The 27,519-nt window shown below is 39.8% G+C and overlaps 1 protein-coding gene and 1 long non-coding RNA gene across 2 annotated transcripts in view; one reads left to right on the top strand and one right to left on the bottom strand.

The window, feature by feature from the left end:
* The window catches only part of LOC109375195 (uncharacterized), a 24,827-nt gene extending 16,678 nt beyond the window's left edge, over window positions 1-8,149 (bottom strand). The window contains exon 1 of the long non-coding RNA XR_002122534.1: window positions 8,132-8,149. This is a non-coding gene — a long non-coding RNA (uncharacterized LOC109375195). The remainder of the gene's footprint in view (window positions 1-8,131) is intronic.
* MTFMT (mitochondrial methionyl-tRNA formyltransferase) lies at window positions 8,137-26,157 on the top strand. The gene is made up of 9 exons (XM_019630428.1): window positions 8,137-8,363; window positions 10,308-10,517; window positions 12,368-12,490; window positions 13,784-13,886; window positions 15,018-15,093; window positions 17,647-17,738; window positions 23,139-23,217; window positions 24,073-24,155; window positions 25,705-26,157. Exons 1-9 carry the CDS (start codon window positions 8,143-8,145, stop codon window positions 25,903-25,905), a joined length of 1,188 nt encoding a protein of 395 aa, XP_019485973.1. The 5' UTR covers window positions 8,137-8,142; the 3' UTR covers window positions 25,906-26,157.
* Window positions 26,158-27,519: the final 1,362 nt, after the last annotated feature.

Here is a 27,519-nt window from a genome sequence, read left to right as displayed (position 1 = left end):
CCAGGGAGCAGTTTCCAGGCCCTCAACCTCTTGTGGAAAGGTGCTGGCTCGGTTGTGTAACCCGCACATGCAAGCACTTATGTAACTAGTTGGCCATCAGCTGGAACCAGTTAGCCATCAGCCACTGTCCTGTATGTGATATACGTAATTGCCGAGGCTACATTAGCAAGTGCAGATGTGGCAGATCCTACTTCCTGTGTCTCGCCTGGCTGCCATCAAGACCGTGGTGCAAGAAGACCCTTTGTTGGGGTATTAGCGGATGTTTGCTTCCTGTGCCTTCACTGGCCACCCTTGAGAATATAGTGGTATGAACCCCCTCTCCATCGCTCCATTGTTGTTCCTTTTCAGCCTCACTGTATCCAGCGTTCATCTGCTGGGAGCTGAGCCCCTGCATTACACTGCCCTACCCCAGGTTTTCCACTCACCTACGTGTTTCTTTTTTGTTCCTCCTCTTACCCTGGTTCTCTCCACTGTAACTTATCTAATAACTATTATTCTATGCCAGGCATTGTGCTAGTAATGAACAATCACAGGCATTGTGTCTGACCTCATGAAGATTTCAGTCGGGTGGTCACACTGGGGATCACAAAATTATGACTGCTGTGTGACAAGTGCCATGAAGGAAATGTACACCCAGATGAGAGCATATCACCAAGCCCTCCCTTCCTCATAGCTTCAAATATCATTTGTGGACAAACCAATTCTACTTTAGAATCTCCTTTCCTAATGTCTCCAGTCTCCCTACCTGGAAGATGGTGGGCAAAAAGCGATGGAGTGGAATGGAAAGGCCTTTTGGCTTTTCCCTGCTATTCTAATATCTGCCACCTCATAATTCTTCTAGTCTCAGCTTAAATATCATCTTGTCAGGGAAGCCTTCCATAGCAGTTAAGAATTGTGTTTGGCTCTGAATAAGAAAGACCCAATTTGAATGATTTAAACACATAAAGGTTTATTTTCTCATATAAGAATTTCAGAAGTAGCCAGTCAAAAGCTCAAGGACATCAGGGCTGAGATTTCTGAGATTCCCTCATGGTCCCAAAATGACTGATGCAGCCCCTGACATTATGTCAAAATTCCAAGCAGAAGGAAAAAGCAAAGGACAAATAGGTGTGGCCATAGGGTATAATGGACAAATAATCTGCCAGAGAGTAAATCCAAACAACAGGGATTACTATGGACAAGGACTGACAGCCCCAAAAGCGTCAAGGTGGTAGAGGCTGCTCAGCCTATTCTGCTCCTTGGGGTGAACACACCCTCAGCTAGCTATTTGGTCTTACCTTGATTTTCAGCAGAATCACTTACACTCGAAAGCCAATTTAATGATTCAATTTGAACAATAATTATGTCACATCCCCTGTAGCACATTCTCATCTCAGTGGAGAAAACTTCATGGAAAATAAAGTGAAATCTAAAAGTGGTGATGTAAGGAAAGATAACACACAAGATCGGAGATATATGTACAAGGATGTTCACTGCAACTTTAAGATGGTTAAAAAAAAACACACAAAAAACCCTAAATGTCCGAGAACAGGGGTGGAGTTAGATTATGGCACCAATGGAACTGCATATTTCTTCTAGGGGCCAATTTTCATATTAAGTCCAGAGGGGGGAATCATAACAGTAGAATTAGTGAGGGCATATTTGAAAAAGGTAGGACAATTAAGTTCAAAATTATTGGTGCTTAAACATTGACTTGATGCCTCCATCTGCAACGGGGTTGATAGGAAGGGTGGGTATCTAATCGGACCATCTTTACACTGAAGTAAAATGATCTCAGTAATCAAATGATTTTTCAACAGACATATATTTTCCTGGAAGCATTTCAGGAACGTTTACAAAGTACTGGAAGTTTGGGCAGAAACTGGTGAGAAAAAATGAAACAAAATATGTGCTTTCTCAATGCAAGGTCAGTCTGCAGCCACCACCTTCACCCCTTTCATCTTATCTATAGCATTTGAGATTTTCTATGCCATTGGCCCTTTAGAATACTTAATTCTTTGTATGTCTTTGACCCCTTGCTCCTGGTTATAGTATAACCAAATATCTTCTTCAGTTCCTGAATAAATCAAAGTCCAAGAGCAGAATAAAATCAAAGTCTATCAGTCTTTCGTTTTAATTATATGAGGTACTTGAAGTTTAATCATTCCCATACACAGCACTCTGCAGCCTCGTCTTGAAGAGGAATTGCTCAATAATGTGTTTGAGGAATGTCAGACAACCTGGTAAGTCAACATTGTGTGTTAATTTTTCTGAATTTTGTTGTTCCCACCTTTCACAAGCAAGCATCCTTTGAGGGAATGTAGGTGGCATACAGTTGGTCCCAGTGTTAAAGAAAGCATTTCAGACAATTTAGTTAGGACCATTTCGTTAGTCAAAATTTTATTGTAATCTTGCTATGAGGGGAAAGACCTCCGGTAGTCCCAGTTTAGAAATTCACTTTTTGTGAAGGATTAGATAATCACTATTAGACTAGATCAGGGGTCGGCAAACTGCAGCTCGCGAGCCACATGCGGCTCTTTGGGTGCGTTCCATCTCAAAAGTTTGCTGACCCCTGGAAGAGCCAATTCTGTCCCTCACAACAATTTTAAAGTTATCGAAGAACCATAAACATAGTTTTACATAATCACCATTATGTGAAATAATATCCTGTAAAAATTTTATAAATGAAACTATTTATTTTCATTTTCAATTTTACTTTAGAGCCACAGCTTGCGCGAGCCACAGTTTGCTGACCCCTGGCGGCTTTTCCATCTCAAAAGTTTGCCAACCCCTGGACTAGATAAACAACAAAAAGAGGAACATTCCATTATAAGGTCGCTAAGATTCTGGACTGATTTCAGCTGGGTGGGTGGGTGATTAGTTTTCCAGAACAAGCCTTAATCCACTTAAAATTTATCAGAAATTTTTCTAAGCATTTTTACCAGGAATCACGTCTTTCCAGAAGGAAATTGTCAATTAAATCATGCAAAATGAAAAAAAGTTCTGTCCTGGATCAATTGGGGACAATTTCTTTTAAAGCCCTTCCTTTTGGCTCACATAATTTTAAAAGATCTCTCTTGGTCGAAAAAGACTGTCTTTTACAGTAATTAAATTTCCTGCCTAGTTGATCACTGTTTACATTTTTTAACAAATGGAGGCAAGTAGGCATACAAAACATACACAATCATTGTTGCCAAACATTTTAAAAATCCACATTGATATTATTCCTTTGTTAAACAAAAACTCTTATGGCCAAAATCTTTTCTAAAAGAAAGGTCATGTTCTAGTCAGGAAACGGACCAGGTCCTGGGACATACCGTCTAAACCACCAGAAGCAGGGCTAGATGGAGAAAACAAACATGTTTTCCTTCACGGAGCTGACAGGGCTCTTTAGACAATGGGTAAGAAAGATGTAAGTTGTTTTGATTCTAGCTATAGAAAAGGGAGGCAGGTAAAAGGTGAAGTGGGGGCAGTTCTGGGATAGGAATGACAAGGATAAAATTCTAAGATGTCCCAAATTAAATTACAGCAGGCAAGAGAGTGGAAGAGAGAGACAGGAGAGGTTCATCAGCTAAAAACTACAGGGCAAAACCAACAAAAGACTGCTTGCATTCCTGAATGTAGAAACTTCTAATTAACTTCCAGGTACCTCTTTCTGCTATTACCTGGAGTCACTGACCCCTAGGAGCCTCCACTTCTTGCTTACACAGGAACTTTCCAGACTGTTGCTCACAACCCAAAGGAACAAATATTTCTTCCTTATGGACTCTCTGTCTATCCCAGAACTAGCCCCGCTTCGCCTTCTGCCACCCCCTTTACCTATAGCCAGTGTAAATTCTTTCAAAACAACTTACATCTTTCTCCCCCTACTTGATTAATGAAATAGACCATCAACCCACAGAGTTGGACCACAGAGTGCTGTCTGCTCCCACAAGCCCTTCTGCTGCTGGCTTAGATTTCATGCTCAGGACCTGGTCCTGTTCTGGCTCAGATTTGGCTCAATAACCCCTTTCTTTTTAAAGAGCTTTCAGCCTTGAATTTTTTTTGTGTAACAGGTGCATAATCCATAAGGAAGAATGATTTATTGTTTTTGGATTGGTTGTAGGAAACAGTCTGGAAAGTTCATGTATAAGCACGATCCAGTGGCTTCTGGTGGTCGACTATTTTTTTTTTTTTTTAGATAGCCACATGGAAGTTGATTCAAAGTTTGAACATACGTTCAGGAATGTGAGCATTTTTTGGTGGTTTTGGCAGTTCTGTTAACTGATTAACCCCTTCCTCCACTCACCACCATGTCTGCTATAATTCACTTTAGGACATATTTAGAATTTTTTCTAGTATCACCTTTAAACCAGCTTCCTATGTTTGAGAGGAATTTCCAGGTGAATATCGTATGGTGAGTCAGTCTTGTGATAACTATTTCATGCAATTTATGAGCCTAAATTACGTAATTGCTATTCTATGTGTCATGATTCTTTGTTCCTCCCTGAAAATAAATTCCAGGTGTTCTTGAGGCCCTTACACTAAATTTCTGTATGTGCTTACCAGGCTCTGAGACCAATTAAATTATGAGCTCCATTAAATGTGAGAGGCTTCACTATCTTGTCAATTTCCTTATGAAGGTAAGCAAAGGCACTTTATAAAAAATACTCTTATCCTTTGTTAATATTGTACAGCTCTCTTGCCTGGGGGAAGTGGTCGGATAACAAACCAAAGATTTTAAGATTTGATCTCTTTAAATCTATTTTTGTATTTCCCTTGGTTTACTATGTTGACTATCAAAGAGAAACTTCCTTAACCTTGAGCTGCTTCTCGTTCCTATAGTCTCACATCTGGCTTCGCGTTCCTGGGAACCCTCCAATGTCATGTGACCTCTCCAATCTCTCTCCTCAGGGACACCCAAATCAGGTGGTCCCGCTGCCTCGTTAGCATTCCTCTGGGACTGAAAGACATCCCAGTCTCCTGGCGAGGGAGGGTCTGTTGCATAGAACAGCCTCCTTAGTATTTTTCTATCATCTGTAAGAGCTGTGGGGGGGCGGGCTGGGGTGGGAGTGGCCAGCGAGTCCGGGTCTGTCCCTAGCGGGTGGCCTTACAGCCCCAGCACTGCTTTACAGAAAAGCTGCTGGACAGATTTGGGAGTGACAGCTACTGAGACCACAAAGGACAGTGACAACACACACAGACCGCCTAATCCGAGTCAGAAGCGCTGTAGCTTTGTGAATTGCCCATTATGGTCAATGACTGGAAAGGTTGGTGAGCAGCGCCCCCTCGTGGAATTCTGCTACAACTACAGGCAAGAGATTACTACTACTACTTGTACACGGAACTTCTCACTAAGGGCTGCGTCCCTAAAGGCTTCGTTGGGCTGCGACCCTCGGTTCATTTCTTGCCCCTGGCACTGGCCTGATGCCTGTGTATGGCATACCTTCCCCTGGTGACATGTGGCATTGCTTTCCAGGCGACATTCAGGAGCTCTTATGGACCGAGGCATTGGCCACCCTACTAATTGAGAGCTCTGACCCTTTTCCTCCTCATGACCCTGGCTCCATCTTTCCCAGGGCTCTGGCTGCCCCTCAATCAAAGCCAAAGGGCTGGTTTCTCTCTCTCTCTCTCTCTCTCTCTCTCTCTCTCTCTCTCTCTCTCTCTCTCACTCTCATACACACACACACACACACGCATCGTGACAGATCTCCCCACTCCTCAGAAATCATGCACACATAATTAGGGTCAGGGTGGGACGATGCAAAACAGGAAGAGATGTTTTCTGCTTCCTCCCACTCCAGGATCAGCTCTCTCACACCCCCATCACGGAGGCCAATCCCATGTTCTAGATTTCTACCAAATATCTCTACTTGCTTGTCTCATCACTTCATTTCAAAGCACACAAAAACTAAAACATCGTCATGGTTACCACCAAGCAAGTCTTCCTTTCTGTCAATGCCACTGCCCTTGTCTTGTCACCCAGGTCAGAATTTGGGATAATTTCATTGATTCAACGTGCACACATATTCCATTGATTAGGGAAGAGAAACTTTTTGAAACTGGAGTACCAGCCGAATTAGCATTATCTTGGATGTGATTTATGGACATTTAAATTTATTACTAAAACTCCTTGTCATTACGGGCTGGCATCCTCATCTTCGCTGTGTGATTTATAGTAACTCCAGCAGTGGATTTGTCTGGGCTTGGAAATGGACACCCTCCCACCCCAAATACATCCCTAACTTACTACCAAGAATTTCAGAAAGATTTCTATTTTAGCATTCTGGGAAAATTCAGTCGTTACAATAGTATCATTTTTAGTTTTTTAAAAAGACGTTTGCTGCAAACCAAAAGACCATCCATTAGACAATTAGATATCAATGGCCCATACCAGCTCTGTGGAGGAAAGAACATTGGCGTCGGCCCCTCGGACTGAGCAGTCACTGTGTGGTTGGCAGAGGGTGCTGTGAGTGTCTCAAAGCAGGACTACCTGTGAAGAATTCAGGGCTGCTGAAAATTAAATGTAGTATAATGCAAGGTTCTCTAACGCAAGGAGAGAAATAAGGTAAACACAAATGTAAAGAGTCACACTTCAGACAAGGTCCAGATTCTAAGGTGAAAACCCAAACAACTATTGGGTTATATTTATAGATCATGTTATGGGAAAAGGCCATTTTAAAAAATATTAGAATCAAGGGCCAGCCGAGAAGCTCAGTTGGTTAAGAGCTCGCTCAAGAGTTTGAGCTCTGAGCAACAGCAGTTCGAGTCCCGGCCCGAGCTGAGCAGCCGCTGAGCTGCCAACAGGTGGCAGGATGGCTCAGCTAAAAAAAACCAAAAAAATATTAGAATCATATTCCACTTACTCTAATAGAGGATATTGACAGAGAATTCAATTGAAGGAATGGAAGGTTTGGGGTCCCATCTCACTCTCCTTCTTGTATATATGATCAGATGAGCAGAAACACTGGAAATACAGTCTCTCCCTCTTTGCCTCCCTCTTTTCTACTCAACACACAGGTGAATTGTCAATGTCTAGGCATACATTATACAACTTCCCTCAATAACTGCAAACTGTGTGAGAGGCAAAGGTACCCACAGAGCATTAAGGGGGCACGTGGAGAAAGACAATAAATCCATACAGGTGAGAGCTCAAGGCTTCAGGGAGGATGTCTGAACTTGGTATTGAAGAAAGGATTGCACTTAGAGAGGAAGAGAGGTGGGGACAGCCTAGGAAGGATAGCATGAACAAAGGCACAGAAGCAGGGATGTGCAAAGCTCATAATTTAGGAGAAAGGACTGGTCTAGGGTCACTGGGTCTAAGACTGTGTGATGGGGAAATGTGGTGAGAGGAAGACTAGAAAGGAATCTTGTCTCCTCTCTACAGCCAGGATGTGTGACCACATTCAAGGAGAAAGCCACTGCATGTGCCTCCGGAATACAGAATCTAAGCACTAAAGGTCCTTAGAGGTCTTCTAAGGACAGTTTCCCCTGCCCATTTTCCATAAGAATCTCCTCTACGGTATTCCTCTGTGCAGGAAGGAGCTCACAGCGTAGGGGATAGAGTAGGGCCTTTGATTCGCCAAAGTGATGAGCAAGGAATTGAGCCTGTTTCCTAAGGTGCACAATGAGGACATTGACTTTTGTAGTACATAGGATTGCTGTGAAGGCCAAAAGGTTAGGATCACACTTTGGAGCTACATGGGCTAGCTGTGAGGACCTTAGACAGGCAATTACTTCACTGAGCCTTAGATTCTCTTTAGTAAAATGGTAATATCTACCTGGTATAGTTGATATGAAGATTACCGGAACTAATCAATAAAAAAATGCTTAGCCAAAGCATAGCACATGTATAATAGTAAATATGCAGTAAATATTAGTTGTAATAGCTGAGAAAATGACACCGAATTACGTACACAAATAGGATTTCATTGTCTGAAAACACATAAAATTTGTTCCCAAAAGAGTTCTTTTGGGAGATAGGTTAAATCGTGCGAATAAATGCAACAAAAGGCACGGGGCTCTTGAACCCTCACGTTCCTTCATCAGCTCCAACACAGACGGTCACGCCTCCAACCAGACAAACCCCGCCCATCGGGTTTCCTCCCCGGCCCCGCCCCTCGGGCCTATCCAGCTCACTCAAATCCCAACGCGCCTGCGCAAAATAGGCCACCTGCGGAGGCGATGAGGGTGCTTGTACTGCGCTGCTGGGGACGCCTGCCAGCTGGTGGCTGCGCGGGCCGGAGATCGAGCCCCCAATGGCGAGCGCTGGCCGGGCTCAGCGGGTCCCCTGGCGGGGAGGACGGCCAGGGCGCCCAAGTCCGCGAGAAGCCTCCCTGGCGGGTGCTCTTCTTCGGCACGGACCAATTCGCCCGCGAGGCGCTGCGGGCGCTGCACGCCGCCAGGTACCGAGGCCGGGGCTTGCGGGGCTCGGCTGCGGAGGGCGCCAGTGTCCAGCCTCTGCGGCCGTCCCGGACGGTTTGTACTCCCGCTGGGGAAAGCAGCGGCGCCGGAGTGGTGTGGGCCCCGATCTCGGCGTCTCCGGCAACCGGAAGGTGCACCGCACTCGCCATGTCCGGTCCGGTCTACACCCCACACTACAGGCCCTGTTTATCCGTTCTCCAAGGGCTACCCGGCGCCCTGCGATGCCAAGCCGGTGCTCACCGCTTTGCATACACCACCTCCGTCCAGTCCCACCACCTCCGTCCAGTCCCACCACCTCCGTCCAGTCCCACCACCTCCATTCCCCTTCCGCGTGTAAGGAAACCGGAGCTCAGAGAGGTTAAACGAATGCCTGGAGTCATCAGCTCAACTGATAGGACTGAAACGGGGTCTGCCTTCAAAGCCACCACCCCACCCCACCCCACCCCGCTTACCACTTCTTCCTACTGCCTCTGATTCATCTAATTTGTACCCTCCAATTCTTTGGAATGCATCCGCCTGCACACCCATATCTTATTCCTTTGCACCCCATCTCCCCCTGTATACATCCGGACTTAAGTTTTCTAGGGTTGAAATGAGGACATAGTCCAAAACCAAGTTTTCAAAAATAAATTTATAAGTCAGAACTCTTAGGTATACATTTAATATTTCTAAAATTTAACCATTCATGTTTACTGGGAAATAAGTTACTTGCGATCCAACTTGTCCTGAAAGGCCATGGTATATGGTGACTATACTATACCCATACATACTGCTCTGCCTCCTTTTCCCCCAATCTCCATTTTTTTAATTTCCCCACTCCGGTTTTTTCCTGATGCAACCCCGCACTTATTTCTGTCATCTCACTCCATCAAGTCTTCCCTACAATACTTCACAGCAGTCTTTCATATTGACTCCCTCATCAATTTCCTTGTATCGTCTTTCTCCCTCCACACACTGCCTTCTGTACACACACCCTGAAACACTCCCCTCACACGTTCCCTTTGCACACCCTCCATAATGCACTCCCCACAGGCTGCTTTCCCCATATTGCCTTCCACATCTCTCACTGCATGTATCCTGACCCTTCTACTGTTGCTTCACTTGACATCTCCACTACTGCATCATTAGGGCCCTCCTATAAATTCCTTTTCTCCTAACTCCTCAACATGTGATGCAATGCCTGCCAAATAAATAAATGAACAGCCCCTCCCAGCACTGGAATAGTATGCAGCAGATAAAAAGAATGGGGTAGTGCTATATGTACTCTCATGGAATGATGCCCATGGTGTGTGTGTGTGTGTGTGTGTGTGTGTGTGTGTGTGTGTGTGTATATATATATATATATATATATATATATATATATATATATATATATAGTATTTATTGTTTAAGTAGCACATGGTTATGATACAAAATTCAAAAGATATACAGTGAAGAGTCTGTTCCTTCACCTGTCTTCCAGGTCCCAGGTCCTCTCTTCAGAGACAACCATTGTTTATAGTTTCTTATTTTAGAAATGTTCGGTGCATATATAAGCAAATGTATAATTAACCTATTTTTTCAAGACATATAATAGCATATATAGTGTTATTAAGAGAAAAAAAAACACAAAATATGGAGTAGTATATATAATACCCCAATTGTATAAAATGTCTGTACAGAATATGTTTCTGTTTGCATAGGAAATTTCTAGAACTATGCTCTCCAAACAGTAGCCACTAGCCACATGTGGCTCTTTAAATTTAAAATCATTAAAATTAAATAAAAAAGAAAAACACAGTCTCTCAGTTACACCAGTTTTAATCATTTACCCTTTAGTGCTTCATGAATTTAATCATAAAAATGCCATAGAGGTGGGTGAAGTAGTTTAGCTTTGAGCCATTGTCTTAACACTGTCACATTTTCTTCCAATCTTTCCAACTTAGGGAAAACAAAGAGGAAGAGTTAATCGAGAAATTGGAGGTGGTCACAATACCTTCTCCATCACCAAAAGGACTGCCAGTGAAGCAATATGCTGTCCAATCTCAGCTTCCAGTGTATGAGTGGCCAGATGTGGGGTCTGGAGAGTACGATGTTGGAGTGGTTGCTTCGTTTGGCCGACTTTTGAGTGAGGCTCTTATTCTTAAATTTCCCTAGTAAGTTTTATTTATAAGGAAATATAGTATAGAGATCTTGGACTTGGCATTATAAAATGCAATAACTTGAACTCTAATTCTGCTTTCTTTAGTATTTTCTCTTAAAATAACAAATTTTGTTAGTGGCATGAATTGTTAAAATGTGTGGTACTTGTTATCACTGTCTGTGGGCTTTCACAGACTCTCATTTAAATTCCATATATATGCTGACAACTCCCAAATTTGTCCCTCCAGTTCAGATCTCTGAACTCCAGACCTGATACCCAGTGCCTCCTCCACAGCTCTGCTTGGATGTCTGATAAGCATCTTATATTTAAGATGTCCAAAACTATATTCCTGAACTTTCACCCAAAACCTGCTCCTCCCAAAATCGTCATCTCAGCAAATGGCACCTCCAGCCTTCTAGTTGCTCGGCCCCCAAACCTTAGAGTCCTTCTTGATTTGTTATCTTACACCATGCATCCCATCCATCAGGAAATCCTATTGGTTCTGCCTTTGAAATCTGTCTAGAATCTGTCTCTCATCACATCCACTGCTGCCACGCTCACCTGTCGTACTGCAGTAGCTTCCCAATTTATCGCTTCTTTTGTCCACGGCCCTCTCAATCTTTTACCAACCCAACAGCCAAAGTGATCCTTTTAAAGCATAAGTCAGATCATGTCATTTTATTCAAAATTCTCTGGTGGTTTTCTGTCTCACTCAGAATAAAGCCTATGAGTACCTGTATTCTTGGTTTGGTCCTCTGCTGGCTCTCTGGCCTCATCTAGTACTGTTCCTCAGGTTCACTCCACTCCAGGCACACTGGCCTCTCTGCTGTGCCTTAAACTTGCCAGTGTTTACCTTCCTCAGAACCTTTGTACTTCCCGTTCCCTCTGCCTGGAAAGCTTTTTTCCCCATATATCTATCTGCATGGTTATTCCTTTTCCTCCTCATGTTTTTGCCCAAGTGTCTTATTGGTAAAACCTTTGACCACTATTAAAATTATAATCTCCCATCCAAAACTCCTATCTCCTTCTCTGCTTTATATTTCTCCATAGCCCTTAGTACCATCTGACAAAACTTTTTGCATATTTTGTTTTTTATTGCTTATCTCCCACTCTTTGCATATAAGCTCCCTGAAGGCAAAAAAAAAAAAATTGTTCTGTTTAGTTCACGTTGCTCATATCCCTAGTACTTAGAACATTGTCAGCACATGGATTGTGCTCAGTAAATATTTGTTGGATGAATGAGACTGAGCTGAAGCGTGGAAGTTAGAATATCTAAGACTCTCTCATTTTTACACACACTCTCAAGTGCATAAGCATGCTGATGGAGACATCATTAATGACATCAGTAAATGATTTAAACTGCTCATTAATGGGTGATAAGAGTTTGGGATAGATAGGAAAGGTGAATAGATCATTTGATGGGGATTCAAGAAGCTTGTTTTAGGCATTCTATATGCAAACTAAGTGAAGTGAGGGTGATTATGTAACTAAAATATTAATATAAACATAGCTCACATCATCCATGAGATGCACCATAGGGTCTGAGTGGTTCTATTCATATAGCAAAAAAATGCATTTTTTCTTTTTATTTTAAAATTCCCAGACATCATGAGCTGTTTTGGAATATCTCTAGAAAAATAAACAGTTGTTCTTGCTCTGTTTTCAATTGAGTTTCGTTGGTCACTTATGGTAAGAGAGTGTTAGTTCTGGCTCCCTTTTCAGGTGGTACAAGACTAGATTTCACTATTAGTTTTTCAAAATTTCTAGGAAAGTTTAATGATGAAAAGTAGCATATTAGTTTAGGTAGCAGTAACTAAATGGTACAGTTCACTCGCATACTAACTTCTGCCTTTTCTAACTCAGTGGCATATTGAATGTCCATCCCAGTTGCCTCCCGAGGTGGCGTGGTCCAGCCCCTATAATCCATACTGTGCTTCATGGAGACACAGTTACTGGAGTGACAATTATGCAAATCAGACCGAAAAGGTAGAGGTTATTTTTTTGAGATTTTTTTTGTGTGATTTTAAACGTTGCTATCAGTCTGTTTTGGGGGAGCAATGGATGAATGGATGGTGCTCACTAATCTCTCCAACTCCAGAGTCCTACCCTTTCTGTTTTTTCCTGGTTTCTAACATAAGCCTTTTGGTATTTATGCAGTGTCTCTTTAAAGGCCTTGTGAAAATTTTAACTTGTTAATTGAAGTAAATTATTTCATTAACAACCGGATTTCTGTAAAAGACATTGTGTAAGTGAGAGATGGATTTTTGTGTATTGGTTGTTATGAATCTCAGTTCTGTTAGCCTTGGTTTCTATGGTCAAACTGGTCAAAAAATGTTTGGAATTTGATATAAGAATATATTATATACCAATAATTGCCTTAAACATTTAATTTTTTTATTATACCTACAATCTAAGAAACAATTATTTAAAACTGCTTCAGGAGGGTATTAAGCCTCTGCCTACTGTCACCTAATGACCCCATAGAAAAGAATAATTCACAAGTTCACAAGAACAACTCAATATCTTGGATTTGCTTTAATTTACTTCAGAAAAAAAAAAGAGGGAGAGGGTAGATGAAACAAGAGTGGCAAAATTTTGATAAATTCTAAAATCTGGGTGATATATATATATATGGTGATTCTGTAGACTAGTCACTGTTTTTGTGAATGTTTGTAATTTTTCATAATAAACATTTTATTAAAGCTTATGGGTTAAAAATAGAATTAGCAGAACCACAAAGTTAAATATTCAAAATAAAGCATATTTCTAATAAAAGCTTATACAGAGCTTGATGTGAAATGTTACACTTGTGGGATTGTAAATACACTTGCACCTACTTATAATCAACAATGATTATAATCCAGGGAAAACTCTTGTCCTTTGAGAAAGGAAATATAGAAAGAAATAATTAGGAATTTCCTAATTGTACTTCCCTGAAAAAGAAATTCTTTGCTCTATGCTTTCATTATACAGATAGAGATTTTTTAAAATACTATTTATTACTAATGGTGGAATTATCTATAATTGCAATTAAATCCCTCTTAACATGTAGCCTCATGAAAGATTGGAAATTTTTCCTTTAGGAAAAAATAAATTTAAAATCTAAGTACAGGCCAGACCTTACTCTCCCTTCTTTCAAACTGGCATTTCTCCCTTGCTAATGGCTAATTCTTGTCCAAGCTTGAACTATCCTTGTGGTATGTAAACATTCATGTAGACAAACATTTTGATTGTTAGAAATTGTCAGTAATCATGTTATTGTTTCGATTTTTTTGGTAGATTTGATGTAGGTCCAATTCTCAAACAGGAAACCATTCCTGTGCCACCCAAGAGCACCGCAAAAGAATTGGAAGCAGTGCTGTCGCGACTCGGTGCCAACATGGTATAGTTCTCTGACATCCCACTGCTTTTTACTCATTTAAGTAGAATTCCTAAGTGGTTATAATGAGAAAACAATTTTATGACATGTAATTTTAAGTCATTGTTTTTTTAAAGAGTGATTTCTATCCCTGGCTTCCTAAAAATTAGCTTGGCATTTGTGATCTCGTGTATGTCTTTGAGAATTTACACAGAGTAGGTACCTAATAAAGGCTTTCAAATGAAACACGTGATCTTATATGGGCCACTCTTTCACAGTGAGGCCTTTAGACTCTTCTTCCCAATCTCACTCTCAGTCTCATAGACGTACCTTTCATCCCTGTCAGACTGAACCAACAGTATTTCCTGAGTGGCTCGTCTCTCCTCCCCCTTGTGTGCCTGTGTTCCGGTCATCTGCATGTGTATGCACTGGAATTCCACTCACCCTCCCCCCCAGCTATAAATGAACTCCATGGCTTTGTATAACTCATTGAATCTGCATACAGTAGGTCTGAGTAAATGCTTAATGACCAAATTAATGATTTTCATATAAACTCATTAATTTCCTGTAGAGGAAAACTTTCCCCCCAGCTATTGTATATAGATTCCTGGCACTCACCTCAGAAATGCTGTTATAATAGTGGCTGTCATTTACTGAGCACTGACTTGTGTTCCAGGACTGTTCTAGATACTCTATAGACTTATTTTTTTTACCTTCCCAACAAACCTTTGAGGTAGCTGTTGCCGTTGACTGTTTTACACATGATGACATGGAAGGCCGCAGACAAGTAAAATAACTTTTCCACAATGACACAGCTAGCAGGTGGTGGAACTAGGATTTGAACCCAGAACTGCGTGACTCCAGAACACACTCTACTTCTGTGAGTCTCCACTGCCTTCCCTCCTGCAGGGGGAGATGTGGATAGCTGAGCATAGGCAAAGCTCAGCATTCTCTGAATGTGTATCAATGACCTGCACTCTAGAGAGAGCAGCATCTTTACTGAAACTCCACCAAGTAGACACGTATCCCGCACAGCTTAAGCCAATTTACTACCTTACCTGCCACACAGCTCTTTTAAAGCTATAGGTAATATGAATTGTAATGTATTTCTGCTTTTGTTCTTTTCATCTTGAATATATTGCTCTCCTCTTTTAGCTTATTTCAGTTTTGAAAAATTTGCCTGAAAGTTTGAACAATGGAAGGCAGCAGCCACCTGAGGGTATGACATACGGTGAGTGAAGCCTGCAGAGACTCTTACCTGTTTCATAGGGTTTGATTTTTGTGACGGCATCTGAACACTCTGACTTCCTCACTTGCATATTTCCTTTAATTTTGACTAACGATTGAGTGCCCACTTCTATGTTCTTTTGTAAAGAATGGTTGATAAGGTCTCCCTCTGCCTCTTAACATGCAGCCTCATGAAAGATTGGAAATTTTTACCCTACTTTTTATGTTGAAAAATATTAAACACAGAGATAAGTTGAAAGACTGCGAATACCTATTTAATCCAGAGTCAGCAATTATTAATGTTTGGCCATATTTTCTTTTGCTCTCTCTAAATGTGTGTTTATTTAGAATATGCATTTTAATTTCTGTTTAACCATTTGGAAGTATGCATCATGACACTTCAGCATGCATCCCTAAGAAAAATGAACAGTTCCATAATAGCATCTAATATCCAGTCCATATTTAAATATTTCCCTAATTGTCTAAAAACATATTTTGTAGCTGTATATTTTTCAAACTAGGATCAAATTGTAATTAGTTGTTATGTCTGTTTAGTCTCTTTAATCTAGAGTAATTCCTCCACTATTTTTTTTCTTTCCATGTTACTGACTTTATGAAGAAATCAGTTGTCTGTTTCCTTCCAGTGTTGTTTAACTTGTTCTTCTAGCCCTTATATTTCCTATAAATTGGACCTTCTGAAGGCTTGATTAGATTCAGGCTTAAAGTTTTCGGGAAGAGTATCTTATAGATGATATTATGTTCCAGTGATATTTGTTTTTCTTTGTTTTTAATTTTAAGGATTGATTTTTAAATTTATGATTTTATTTTATTAATTAATTAATTAATTTTTAAAGATTTTTAGTGGGGAATTGGAATAGCACTGAGGAATTAGGGGAAGGGGAACAGACAAGTTGCTGTCATTTTGTTCTTCAGTCTAGTTGTGGAGGACGTTGCTTCACTGGCCCAAATTGGCACCATCATTGCGCTCTTCCCGGGCGAGGCAGATCAGTTCCTGGCTTCTGGACTGCCGCTCACAGCGGCTGCTGGCTACACACGGTAGCCCATGGCAACCCACTGCAGCAGGGGCTGCAGCCTACGCCGTCGCTGGCGACTCACGGCAGCCCAGCTCCAGGTTGAGCTGTTGTTCAGCATCTTAGCTGTAGAGGGCAGTGTCACTGGCCCTCATATATGGGATCCGAACCGGGGTCTTCTGGCATCCCAAGCCAGTTCTTAACCAATGCGCCACTCGGCCAGCTCTGATTTTATTTTTTAATGTATAAAACATTTACATGATTCAAAAGTAAAGCTGTTTAAAAGGATATGCTCAGAATAGTCTTGCCTCTGTCCCCTCCAATCTTAGGACAGTCATATCAGTAAGCCATAATACCAGGTTGCAAAGCTGTTTGATCACTTGGCTGAGGTGGTGACCACCAGATCCTTCCAGTGTAACGATGTGTTTCTCCATTTGCAATTAGCAGTCATCTGCAGGGTAATACTTTGGCGCCATGCAAAAAATCCTGTTATCTAAGAACCTTTCACATAACGACTTTAGCAGATCGATGCTCCTTTTTTGAATGAATTATTTCCTTAGGGGTTGCAATGGTGATTTTACAACTCCTTTTACATTTAATAGTTGGCATTGTTCTGTAAAGAAGAGCTTTTCCTCATTAATTGGGGGTGAATTTTAGTTCATACTAAAATAGCAGGATAAATGCTTAATTTTTCTCTAATTATCAAATTTTAGAGTAAGGAGTTATGCCATCATCACCTTTAGTTATGGTGGCAAAGGAGGATTTTTTTTTTTTTAAGATTTTTTATTGGGGAATTGGGGGAGGGGAACAGCACTGGGGAATTGGGGGAAGGGGAACAGACAAGTTGCTGTTGTTTTGTTCTTCAGTCTAGCTGTGGAGGATGTTGCTTCACTGGCCCAAGCTGGCACCATCATTGCGCTCTTCCCGGGCGAGGCAGATCAGTCGCCGGCCTCTGGACGGCCGCTCACGGTGGCTGCTGGCCGCTCACGGTGGCTGCCGGCTACACATGGTAGCCCATGGCAGCCCACTGCAGCAGGGGACTGCAGCCTACGCCATCACCGGTGACCCACAGCAGCCCAGCTCCAGGTCAAGCTGTTGTTCAGCATCTTAGCTGTAGAGGGCAGTGTCAGTGGCCCTCATATGTGGGAAACGAACCAGGGCCCTCTGGCGTCCCAAGCCAGTTCTTAACCACCGCGCCACTCGGCCGGCCCGCCATTTCTTTTTGTCTTGCGAAAGTTTATTTTTCTGTAGTCACATTTATCATTCTTTAATTGCTTCTGGAGTTTGAATCATAGTTAGGGTTTTTTTTTTCTATCCCTAGGTTATAAGGAAATTAACTCATGTTTTCTTCTAGTACTTGTATGATTTATTTATTTTTATTTTATATTATAGAAAATTTCAAACATATACAAAAGTTGAGGAAATAATATAATGAATTCTCTTGTATCTATCATTCAGCATCAATAGTTACCAATTCATGGGCATTGAACCTGATATTCAGTCTTGCTATTGGCTTTATCTTATAGCCCCTAAGATTTCTGCTGGTACCAGCTGTATAATATGGGAAGAACAAACTTCAGAGGAAATATTCAGACTTTATCGTGCCATTGGAGATATAGTAAGTTGGACGTCAGATTGCAGTTTTACGTGTGTGTGTGTGTGTGTGTGTGTGTGTGTGAGATTCACTTTCAAAATTATTTAGGAATAATTCTTATATAGTAAATTTAAAAATCCTGAAATTTTTTAAATTCTTTTTTTATTGTAATATATATAACATAAAATTTACCATTTTTATTTTTATGCATATAGTTCAGTGGCATTAAGTAACCTCTGAGCTTTAATTTGTTCATTGGAAAATTAGGGCTGATAGTATATAAAGCATCTAGTACAGTATCTGACACAGAGTAGGTGCTCATTAAAAGATATCTTCTACAAAAGGACAGTAACTTGTCTGTTCCCCTTCCCCGATTCCCCAACGCTGTTCCCTCTCCCATTCCCCAATAAAAATAAAATAAAATAAAGATACCTTCTATTTATTTATTAACATTATTTATTGAAGACCTATTTTGTGTCACACATTGTTCTAGGTACTTGAGATAAAGATGATGTGGGAAGACAGACAACAAATAAGCAAATAAATAAAAATATCAGATAGTGTTTTAAGTCCTTTAATGAAAATTAAAATAGGATAATGTGATAGACCAACTGAAGGTTATTTTAGATTGGATAGATGGGGAAGGCCTCTCTGCACTGACACTTAAGCTGAAATCTGAAGACAGTAAGGAGCCAGCTGTGCCAAGATCAGGAGAAGTGCATTCCAGGCGACGGAGCAAGCAGTACAAAACCCAAGGTAGGCTAAACCAGAGAAAGATGTTACAAGAAAAACTACAAGTCAATATCCCTTATGAATGTAGGTAAAAACCCTCAACAGGATTAGCAAACCGAATCAAACAACACATAGGAAAGGATTATACACTATGACCAAGTGGGATTTATCTGAGGAATGCAAGGTTAGTTCAACATACAAAAAAAAAAAAATCAATCAATGCAATATACCATATTAATAGAATAAAGGACAAGAGATGCATAATTGTCTTAATAGATGCAGAAAAAAGCATTTGACAAAATCTAACACCCTCTCATGATAAAAATGCTCAACAAACTAACCATAGAAGGGAACTTTCTCAACCTGATAAAGAATATCTACAAAAAAACCCACAGTTAACATCATATTTAATAGTGAAATAAGATCAGGAGCAAGAGAAGGATGTCTGCTCTCACCACTTCTGTCAACATTGTATTGGAGGTAATAGCCAAGGGAAAAAAGGTAACCAGCTTGGAAAGGAAGAAATAAAACTCTATTTGCGGATTATATGACCTTATATGGATAAAAGCATAAAGAATTCCCAAAAACTATTAAAGTTAATAAATAGTAAAGAAGACCTAAGTAAATGGAAAGACCTCTGTTCATGGATTGGAGGACTTAATATTGTTAAGATGGCACTATTCATCCAAATTGATCTATAGATTCAACATAATTCCTATAAAAATCCCAGTTGACTTCTTTGCCGAAATTGACAGGCTGATCCTAAAATTCATATGGCATCCCAAGAGGCTCAGAATAGCCAAAAAAATGTTGAAATAGAAAAACAGTTGATGGACTCTCAGTCCCTGTTTTCAAAAGTTACTACAAATCTACAGTAATCAAGAAGTGTGGTACTGACATAAAGATAGACATATAGCTCAAAGGGATAGAACTTAGGGTCCAGAAATAAACCCATACATTTATGGTCAATGAATTTTTTTATAAGGGTGCCAAGAAAATTTGATGGGAAAAGAATGGTCTTTTTGCCATATGGAGCTTAGACAACTGGATATGCCCAATTGAAAGAATGAATTTGGATCCCTACCTCACACTGTATATAAAAATGAATCCAAAAGAGAAGAAGAAACAAACAAACAAAAATAATAATTCAAAATGGGTCATATACCTAAATGTAGAAGCTAAAATTGTAAAATTCCTGAAAGAAAACATAGAGGGAAATCTTAATGACCTTGAATGATTCTTAGATATAATGCCTAAAGGATAAGCAACCAAACTAAAAATAAAGAAACTGGACTTCAAAATTAAAAACTGTTGGGCTTCAAAGAACACTCTCAAGAAAATGAAAAGACAGCCTACAGAATGGAAGAAAATATTTGCAAACCATATATATGATAAACACCTAGTATCAAGAATATATGAAGAACTCTTAAAACTACAGCAAAAAGACAACCTGATTAGGAAATGCACAAAGGATCTGAATAGACATTTCTCCCAAGAGGGTATATAAATGGCCAATAAATACATGAAAAGATGATCAATTTCTTTAGTCATTAGGAAAATGCAAATCAAAACTACACTTAATACCTACTAGGATCATCCTAAAAAAATAGCCAATAGCAAGGGTTGACAAGGATATGGTAAAATTTGGAACCCTCATACATTGTTGGTAGGCATGTAAAATGTTATAGCTGCTGTAGAAAACAATTTTGTATTTCCTCAAAAAGTTAAACACAGAGATATATTACTACATAATAATCCGATCTTCTGCAATTTACCTTTCCACTGAGAAAAGCTTGTGCTATAACTAACAGAAGGAGTACTTATCTTGGAGCCAGAAAGTGAGATTTGATTCCTAGAGCTGCCATTTACTAACCAAGAGCTTCTCTGAGCTTCTGCTTTTTGACCTCTAAAATGGGGTTAAATACAGTTTACAACTGTCAAAACCAAAGGAGATAAACTCTGAATTTAAATCCATGCAAACATGATTTTGACAGTAATGATGGTGGACACTGAAATTACTATATTTTTACCATCCCTTTCCTTTCTGGAGTGCTCTGATCATAGGTGAAGATGAATTTTACCTCCTCAAGAATAAGAACTGTATATCTGATTATATTCCTAGCATATTTATAACTCAGTAAATATAAATCTCTTTTTAGTCAGTAAACATGTTTCAAAAGTATTTTGAGTTCTTCGGAAGAAAAAAGTTACACACATGAAAATCGTTTGATAACTTTTATTGGGACTGGGTAAAGCAAAATGAGCCCGCAAGTTATAGAAGAGGATATTGTACCAAGATACGTCATATGTTAGGTTATTAACACCTATGAGCTTTTCAGATTTACTTAATTTTAAATTTAATGTTCAAATCTTTGCAACAGCCTAACTCTTCTACAAATTAAATGTTTTCTTTAAGGAATCTCATAAAAAGAGCACTGAGCTGAGAATGACAAAAACATAGATTCTGATCCTTGGTTCTGCTCCTAACTAACTGTGTCTAAACTTGGGAAAAATAGCAGCATTTCTCTGGGCCTCACCTGCATCCATGAAATAGAATATTGAACTACAATCTGAAAATAAATTTATTCAGAAATTTGAGAGAACTTATTTCCTGGCATGTGTTAATTTTTGTTAACATCTTTAAATCAAGTTCTAGGGTGTCAGGTATATTGGAAATGTGTTATGTGATACAGGTGGCATTTCACATTGTAGGGAAAGGTGAGATGGATTATCCAATAAATAGCACTGGGACAACTGGTCAGCTATTAGAAGGCTACTTTTTAAAATCAAAATAATCTAGATGGATCAAGGATTTAAATTTTAAAAATGAAACCACAAAGGATTGGAAAAACACAATTGAATAATTTTATAATATTTAATAATATTGAAGTGTGGGTAGGCCTTTTTAAGCATGACGTGAACCATTGAAGTCATGAGAGAAAAGACATAAATATTACTCCATAAAAATAAAAAAAGTTATGCACGGAAAAAAAATAGTATACCTAAGACTAAAAGTCAACAAACTGGGAAAAATATTCATAATACATTTAAGAGTTAAAGGGCTAATTTCCTAAAAACATAAAAGGCTTTCACAAATTAATAGACACGAGATAAACAACTCAGTTCTTTTTAAAAAATGCACAGAGCACAAATCGATAGTTTTCAGAGAGATAAATAAAATGTGCAAGTAAGTTTATGGAATGCTCCTCAGCCTGACTAATAATCATGTTTTTTATCTTATTGAGACAGTTTAACAATAAAATGTTAATACTGTTTAATCCAAGTAGTCCATTAAAAAAAAACCATTAACTATCCTCCAGATCTATAAAAGTCCTCAAAAAAATATCTACCAGGCTATTTATTACCACATTTTATAATTTTATAACAGCAAAAATTGAAAACAACATATATTCATAATATACCACAAGCAGTCACAAATACTGCCGGTTTGTTGTAAGGTACATTTCTTTTAGTTTTAAATTATCATAATTGTTATACTGAGCTTGTAGTTTGTATGATTTATCAGTTTTAGTTAGTACTTTGCTCAAGTGCTTATCCATCAAATTGAGCCAATGGACAGTTGAATTTTGTTAAGAAATAGTAGAATCTCTGGTATAATTCTTTGAAGGTATTGGTTGCATAAGTTATGGTACAGTCATAAAATGGCATACAATGCTGCAGATAAAAAGAGTGAAATAGATAAGCGTATATTGATGAAAAGTTGACTATGGTTTATGGTTAAGTAAAAAAGTTCCTTAAAAAACTATGTTCTAGATTTTGGCAATAATGTTTGTAGAAAAAAATACAAGGATATCATACTCATCAAACTTAACAGTGGTTACCTCTGGAGATGGGAGTACAGAATACTTTTCATTTTCTAAATTTTTTTTTTTAAGATTTTATTGGGGAATTGGGGGGAGGGGAACAGCGTTGGGGAATCTGGGAACGGGATCAGACAAGTTGCTGTCATTTGGTTCTTCAGTCTGTTGGGTTGTTGGAAAAGTCATGACACACTTTTGCAATGAAAAACATGGAAAAAAAATATGTCATGACTTTTCTGACAACCCAATAGTTGTGGAGGAAGTCGCTTCACTGGCCCAAGTTGGTATTATGATCTTTGCGCTCTTCCTGGCTGAGGCAGATTGGTCGCTGGCCATTGGACAGCCCTACTCACAGTAGCTCACGGCGGTCCACTGCAGCCTACGCCGTCGCCAGCCATTCACAGCAGCCCTGCTCCAGGTTGAACTGTTGTTCACCAGTTCAACACCTTAGCTGTAGAGGGCACAGCGTCAGTGGCCCTCATGTGGGAACCTAACCAGCGGCCCTGCTGCTCAGAGCTCGAGCTCCCAAGCCAACTCCTAACCCAACTGAGTCACTTGGTCAGCCCCTTGTTTTCTAAATTTTTTAACAAAATTGCTGTAATGCTTGTATTTTTTATAATGTACATACATTTTAATTAGAAATATTAATACAAACATTGATTTAAAAATGGTGTTTAATGTTAAGATCTTATAAATCCTTGAGACTAATGTAGGGGATCCTGTCTGTGTGTTCCGTAAAATTTAGAGACTGAGTTTCCAATTCCTATGTAATTGAAAGAAAAGTCAGACCCGATTAACACAAAATAGTAGTTGAAAGAGTCTGGGGGTTGAGTCTATTTCTTTAATCATACCTTCTTTAATTTTATTGCAGATTCCATTGCAGACGCTCTGGATGGATAACACCATTAAACTTCTGGATTTGGTAGAAGTTAATAGTTCAGTCCTCGCTGGTACTAACTTTTGAATAGCTGACATGGAAAATGTTTTCACTATAGTCTATTTGAAAATGTGTCTGCTTTATCATAGGTCACATTTACTAAAAATAAGGTTACTTTTCGTTTGTTTCAGTTCAATAATGGTAATACTTTACATTCATTTATTGTCTTACTCTTTGCAGTGTCCATTCACATGTATTTTCTCATTTAATCATCACAGGGACCTGGGAAGTAGGCAGAACAGTGTTACTATCCCGTTTTAAACTCTGGTTTCCTACACTGAGGTTTTCAGGGAGTGCAGAATGACTTGGTTAATTTAATTCTGGTGACTATCATACTGAAAAATCTCTGGGCCGTTCAGTGAGACTCTAGGCCAGGGTATAGCATTTCACAACACAGGTCCGTTTAAAGCCTATCAGTGCCCTCCCAACGTGGCGCAATGAAGGAGTGTGTACCCCATCAGGAGCTGGCATGGTTCAGAGGGCGTTGGAGTTCCCCAACCTAGGAATTAGGATTTGTTTGGTCATGGATGAAAGGGCCAGCTTAGATCCTAAGCCTCCTGTATATCTCTCCACTGGTAGCTAGTTTTTTCCCCAAAATGGTCAAAACTTCTAGTTCAACATTTTAGGTTGATCTCTAAGAGACTGGGTAAAGGACTCGTGTGTATGGAAAGCTTCCTTTGGGTTTGAGATACACACAGAACACCATGGCTCCATCCTAAGTTTTGGATTGCAAAGTAAGATGTGTCCTCTCCAGCATTAGTACTGCCTCCCAAGATGTTTTTGGATCATTAAGAAGCACGATGAAGTTGTATAATTATTCTCTTTCTCATATCCCTTCTCCCTCCTCCCCCTCCCACCCCTTCTTTAGATCCAAAATTAACAGGGCAGGCTGTTATTCCAGGATCCATAATATACCACAAACAGTCACAGATACTGCTGGTTTGTTGCAAGGTACATTTCCTTTAGTTTTAAATTATCATACTTGGTTTTACTGAGTTTATAGTTTGTATGATTGATCTTTTTTTTTTTTAAGCTGAGCCATCCTGCCACCTGTTGGCAGCTCTGCGCGGCTCAGCTCAGGCTGGACTCGAACCGCTGTTGCTCAGAGCTCAAACTTTTGAGCGAGCTCTTAACCAACTGAGCCACTCGGCCGGCCCTCATTTATCATTTTTAATTATAATTTTTAATAACCTCACTCAATTGCTTATCTATCAGAGCCNAAATTATCATACTTGGTTTTACTGAGTTTATAGTTTGTATGATTGATCTTTTTTTTTTTTAAGCTGAGCCATCCTGCCACCTGTTGGCAGCTCTGGGGGGGGGGGGGGGGGGGGGGCTCTAACCGCTGTTGCTCAGAACTTGCACTCTTGAGCAAGCTCTTAACCAACTGAGCCACTCGGCCGGCCCTCATTTATCATTTTTAATTATAATTTTTAATAACCTCACTCAATTGCTTATCTATCAGAGCCAATGGACAGTTTAATTTTCTTAAGAAGTAGTAGAATCTCTGGTATATTTTGAAAGTGATGGTTTTGCCAAGGCTTTTTTTTACTCAAACAATGAAAGAAGACTCAGTAACTTTAGTGCTTCCTTAAAAGAAACTTGTATATTCTCACAAATCCAATTTTATTAACAAGCTCTTAATAATTAACAAGTCATCTTGTTAAAATGATTGTCATAAAAGTGAGTCATATCAAAGTGTCTAGCTGAACGACAGTGCATGTGTCCTACTTGCTTTTACTACTCACCAGTGTTCTTAACTGTGATATTTAAACTGACTTTGGAACCATTCTTTTATAAGACAATGGCATTGTCCCGAGAAGTGTTCCACATCCCTTCCATTTCCTGGGTACTTTCCCTTGCAGGTGTTTGTGTGAGATATTTCATGGGGCATTTGAAATGTGGGATAGATTGATCTGACCTACGCAGACTGTAGATAGACAGAACTCCTACATCGACCTCTCTTCATCTCTCATCATCTTACTCTGGAAGGACGTTGGGTGCATAAATTGTCTGGCTCTGTGAATATCTGTATTGCAAATCTCCAGTTTGCTCTCATAGAAGAAGCTGGAGTTGTCTGAACATACGAGTTTGAGTCCCACCAGTTGTGTCACCTTGGACAAATCATTCACTCTCTCTGGGCATCAGTTTTCTCTTCTAAAATCAGTTTTCAGTAGGGATGATACTGGATCTGTCTACCTTTTGGAGTGGTTATATAAATCACAATAAGATGCATGGACATACTCTGAAAGCTGTAAAGCACCATGCAAATGTAACATAGCTTTTTATTCTGTTCCCTCTGTTTAAATAGGTTTATTCAGGCCTGTACATTTGTTACTACTCCTTGGTAATACACTTTTAGAGTCAAAGAACCATATATGCTACATATATGTTACAGTGCTCTTTGTAGTTAGGCATTTAATAGTTTGTTGGTTTATTTGTTTTCATGATAGAAATTTTGCTAACACTGCCTATTCACTATTTGTCTTTTGCCCTTTAGGATGGCTGGATTGGTGTTCAATCAGTGATGCTCAAGAAAACACTAACAGCTACTGATTTCTACAATGGATATTTGCACCCCTGGCACCAGAAAAATTCCCAAGCTCACCCAAGCCAATGCAGATTTCAGACTCTCAGACTTCCAACAAAGAAGCAGCAGAAAGGGAAAAAAATTGTTGCTATGCAACAGTGCATTAAGTAGTTAGGAAGAAGATGGACAAGACTAATTACATATTTGTAATTTAATAAAAGCCTTATTTACAAGGAATTACTTAATTTTCAAAGAAGATGACACTGTTAGAGGAAGAGAAGATTATTATCAAAAAGATGAATTACCTCACTTCCCACTTTTTGTTTAACAATAGTTAAAAACAACTTTTCTAGGGCCGGCCGAATGGAGCATTGGTTAAGAGTGGGCTTGGGATGCCAGCTCTGAGCAGCAGGGCCCCGGTTCAGATCCCACATGAGGACCAGTGACACTGCCCTCTACAGCTAAGATGGTGAACAACAGCTCGACCTGGAGCTGGGCTGCCATGAGTCACCGGTGACAGTGTAGGCTGCAGCCCCTGCTGCAGTGGGCTGCCATAAGCTACCATGTGTGGCTGACAGCCAGTGTGAGCAGCTGGCAGCCGGTGTGAGCTGCCAAGAGCCATTGTGAGCGACCGTCCAGAGGCCAGCAACCGATCTGGTTCACCCGGGAAGAGCGCAATGATAATACCAACATGGGCCAGTGAAGCGACGTCCTCTACAACTAGACTGAAGAACAAAAACGGGCAGCAACTTGTCTGTTCCCCTTCCCCCGATTCCCCAGCACTGTTCCCCTCCAATTCTCCAATAAAATCTTTAAAAAAAAACTTTTCTACTTAAGGAACAAAAGACACTTTAAATAAAGTTTTATTTATAATATCAAACCCAAGGAGATTGTATCTTTCCCTAAGAGTAAGTGCAATGATTGGTATACATACTCGTATGTACACTGAAGAGAGGTTCTTTAAAATGTGCATCTATTGGGCCGGCCGAGTGGCTCAGTTAAGAGCTCACTCAAGAGTGCGAGCTCTGAGCAACAGCGGTTCGATTCCCAGCCCGAACTGAGCTGTCGCGGAGCTGCCAACAGGTAGCAGGATAGCTCAGCTAAAGAAAAAGTGCATCTATTGAATTGTTAAAAATCTATGTCCCCATTGACTATGTTACAATTTTAGTATTTAATCTGAATTTCTGATTTTCAACAAGAAGTAAAGTCAGCTCTTTAAATTTCTCAACCACCTCGTTCCCATCAAATAGTAAAGATAGATAATACTTAATAATCTCTCACATTGATCTGTACTATAAATTCACATTTTCCACCTAGGTTTTCTTGAAGCAGGAATATGCTAACATTTTTCAGCTTATTTATGCAATAAAGGTTACTTAGCATCTGGTCTGTGCAAACTCATCTTTCCAAGAGAGTCAGCACTTCTGGAAGAGGAAGGAGGTACAGGGTCCAGCTGCTGAATTTTTATTTGAAGATATTTACATATTAGTTTTTCCTAACTAGATGCTATCAGTTAAAATCTTTCTCCATTCGTTAGTACATCCATTCAACAACATTTATTGATAGGGTGATCAGCTAATTGGTCATCCTAATTAGGACATGTTCATGAGTAAGGAAGCTCTTATTATGTCCTCCTGGACAACGGACACAAACCAGGACTCTCCCAGGCACACCAGGTTGTATGGACATCCTATTTATTGAGCACTTGCTAAGTAGCCTTTATGCTGGTAGCTGGAGATGCAGAGATTAAATAATATTTGGTATCTTCAACCTACGGGGGAGGCA

Source organism: Hipposideros armiger, unplaced genomic scaffold (genome assembly GCF_001890085.2).
Source record: "Hipposideros armiger isolate ML-2016 unplaced genomic scaffold, ASM189008v1 scaffold_910, whole genome shotgun sequence".
Taxonomy (NCBI): domain Eukaryota; kingdom Metazoa; phylum Chordata; class Mammalia; order Chiroptera; family Hipposideridae; genus Hipposideros; species Hipposideros armiger.
This window is presented reverse-complemented; position numbering and strand designations above follow the sequence as displayed.

Excerpts from the sequence above, each read along its gene's own strand:
- MTFMT (XM_019630428.1), top strand. The coding sequence starts at position 8,143 with ATGAGGGTGCTTGTACTGCGCTGCTGGGGACGCCTGCCAGCTGGTGGC. Across the intron at positions 12,491-13,783 it reads ATGCAAATCAGACCGAAAAG|ATTTGATGTAGGTCCAATTC; the intron begins GTAGAGGTTATT and ends TTTTTTTGGTAG. Across the intron at positions 24,156-25,704 it reads TACTGCTGGTTTGTTGCAAG|GATGGCTGGATTGGTGTTCA; the intron begins GTACATTTCCTT and ends TTTGCCCTTTAG.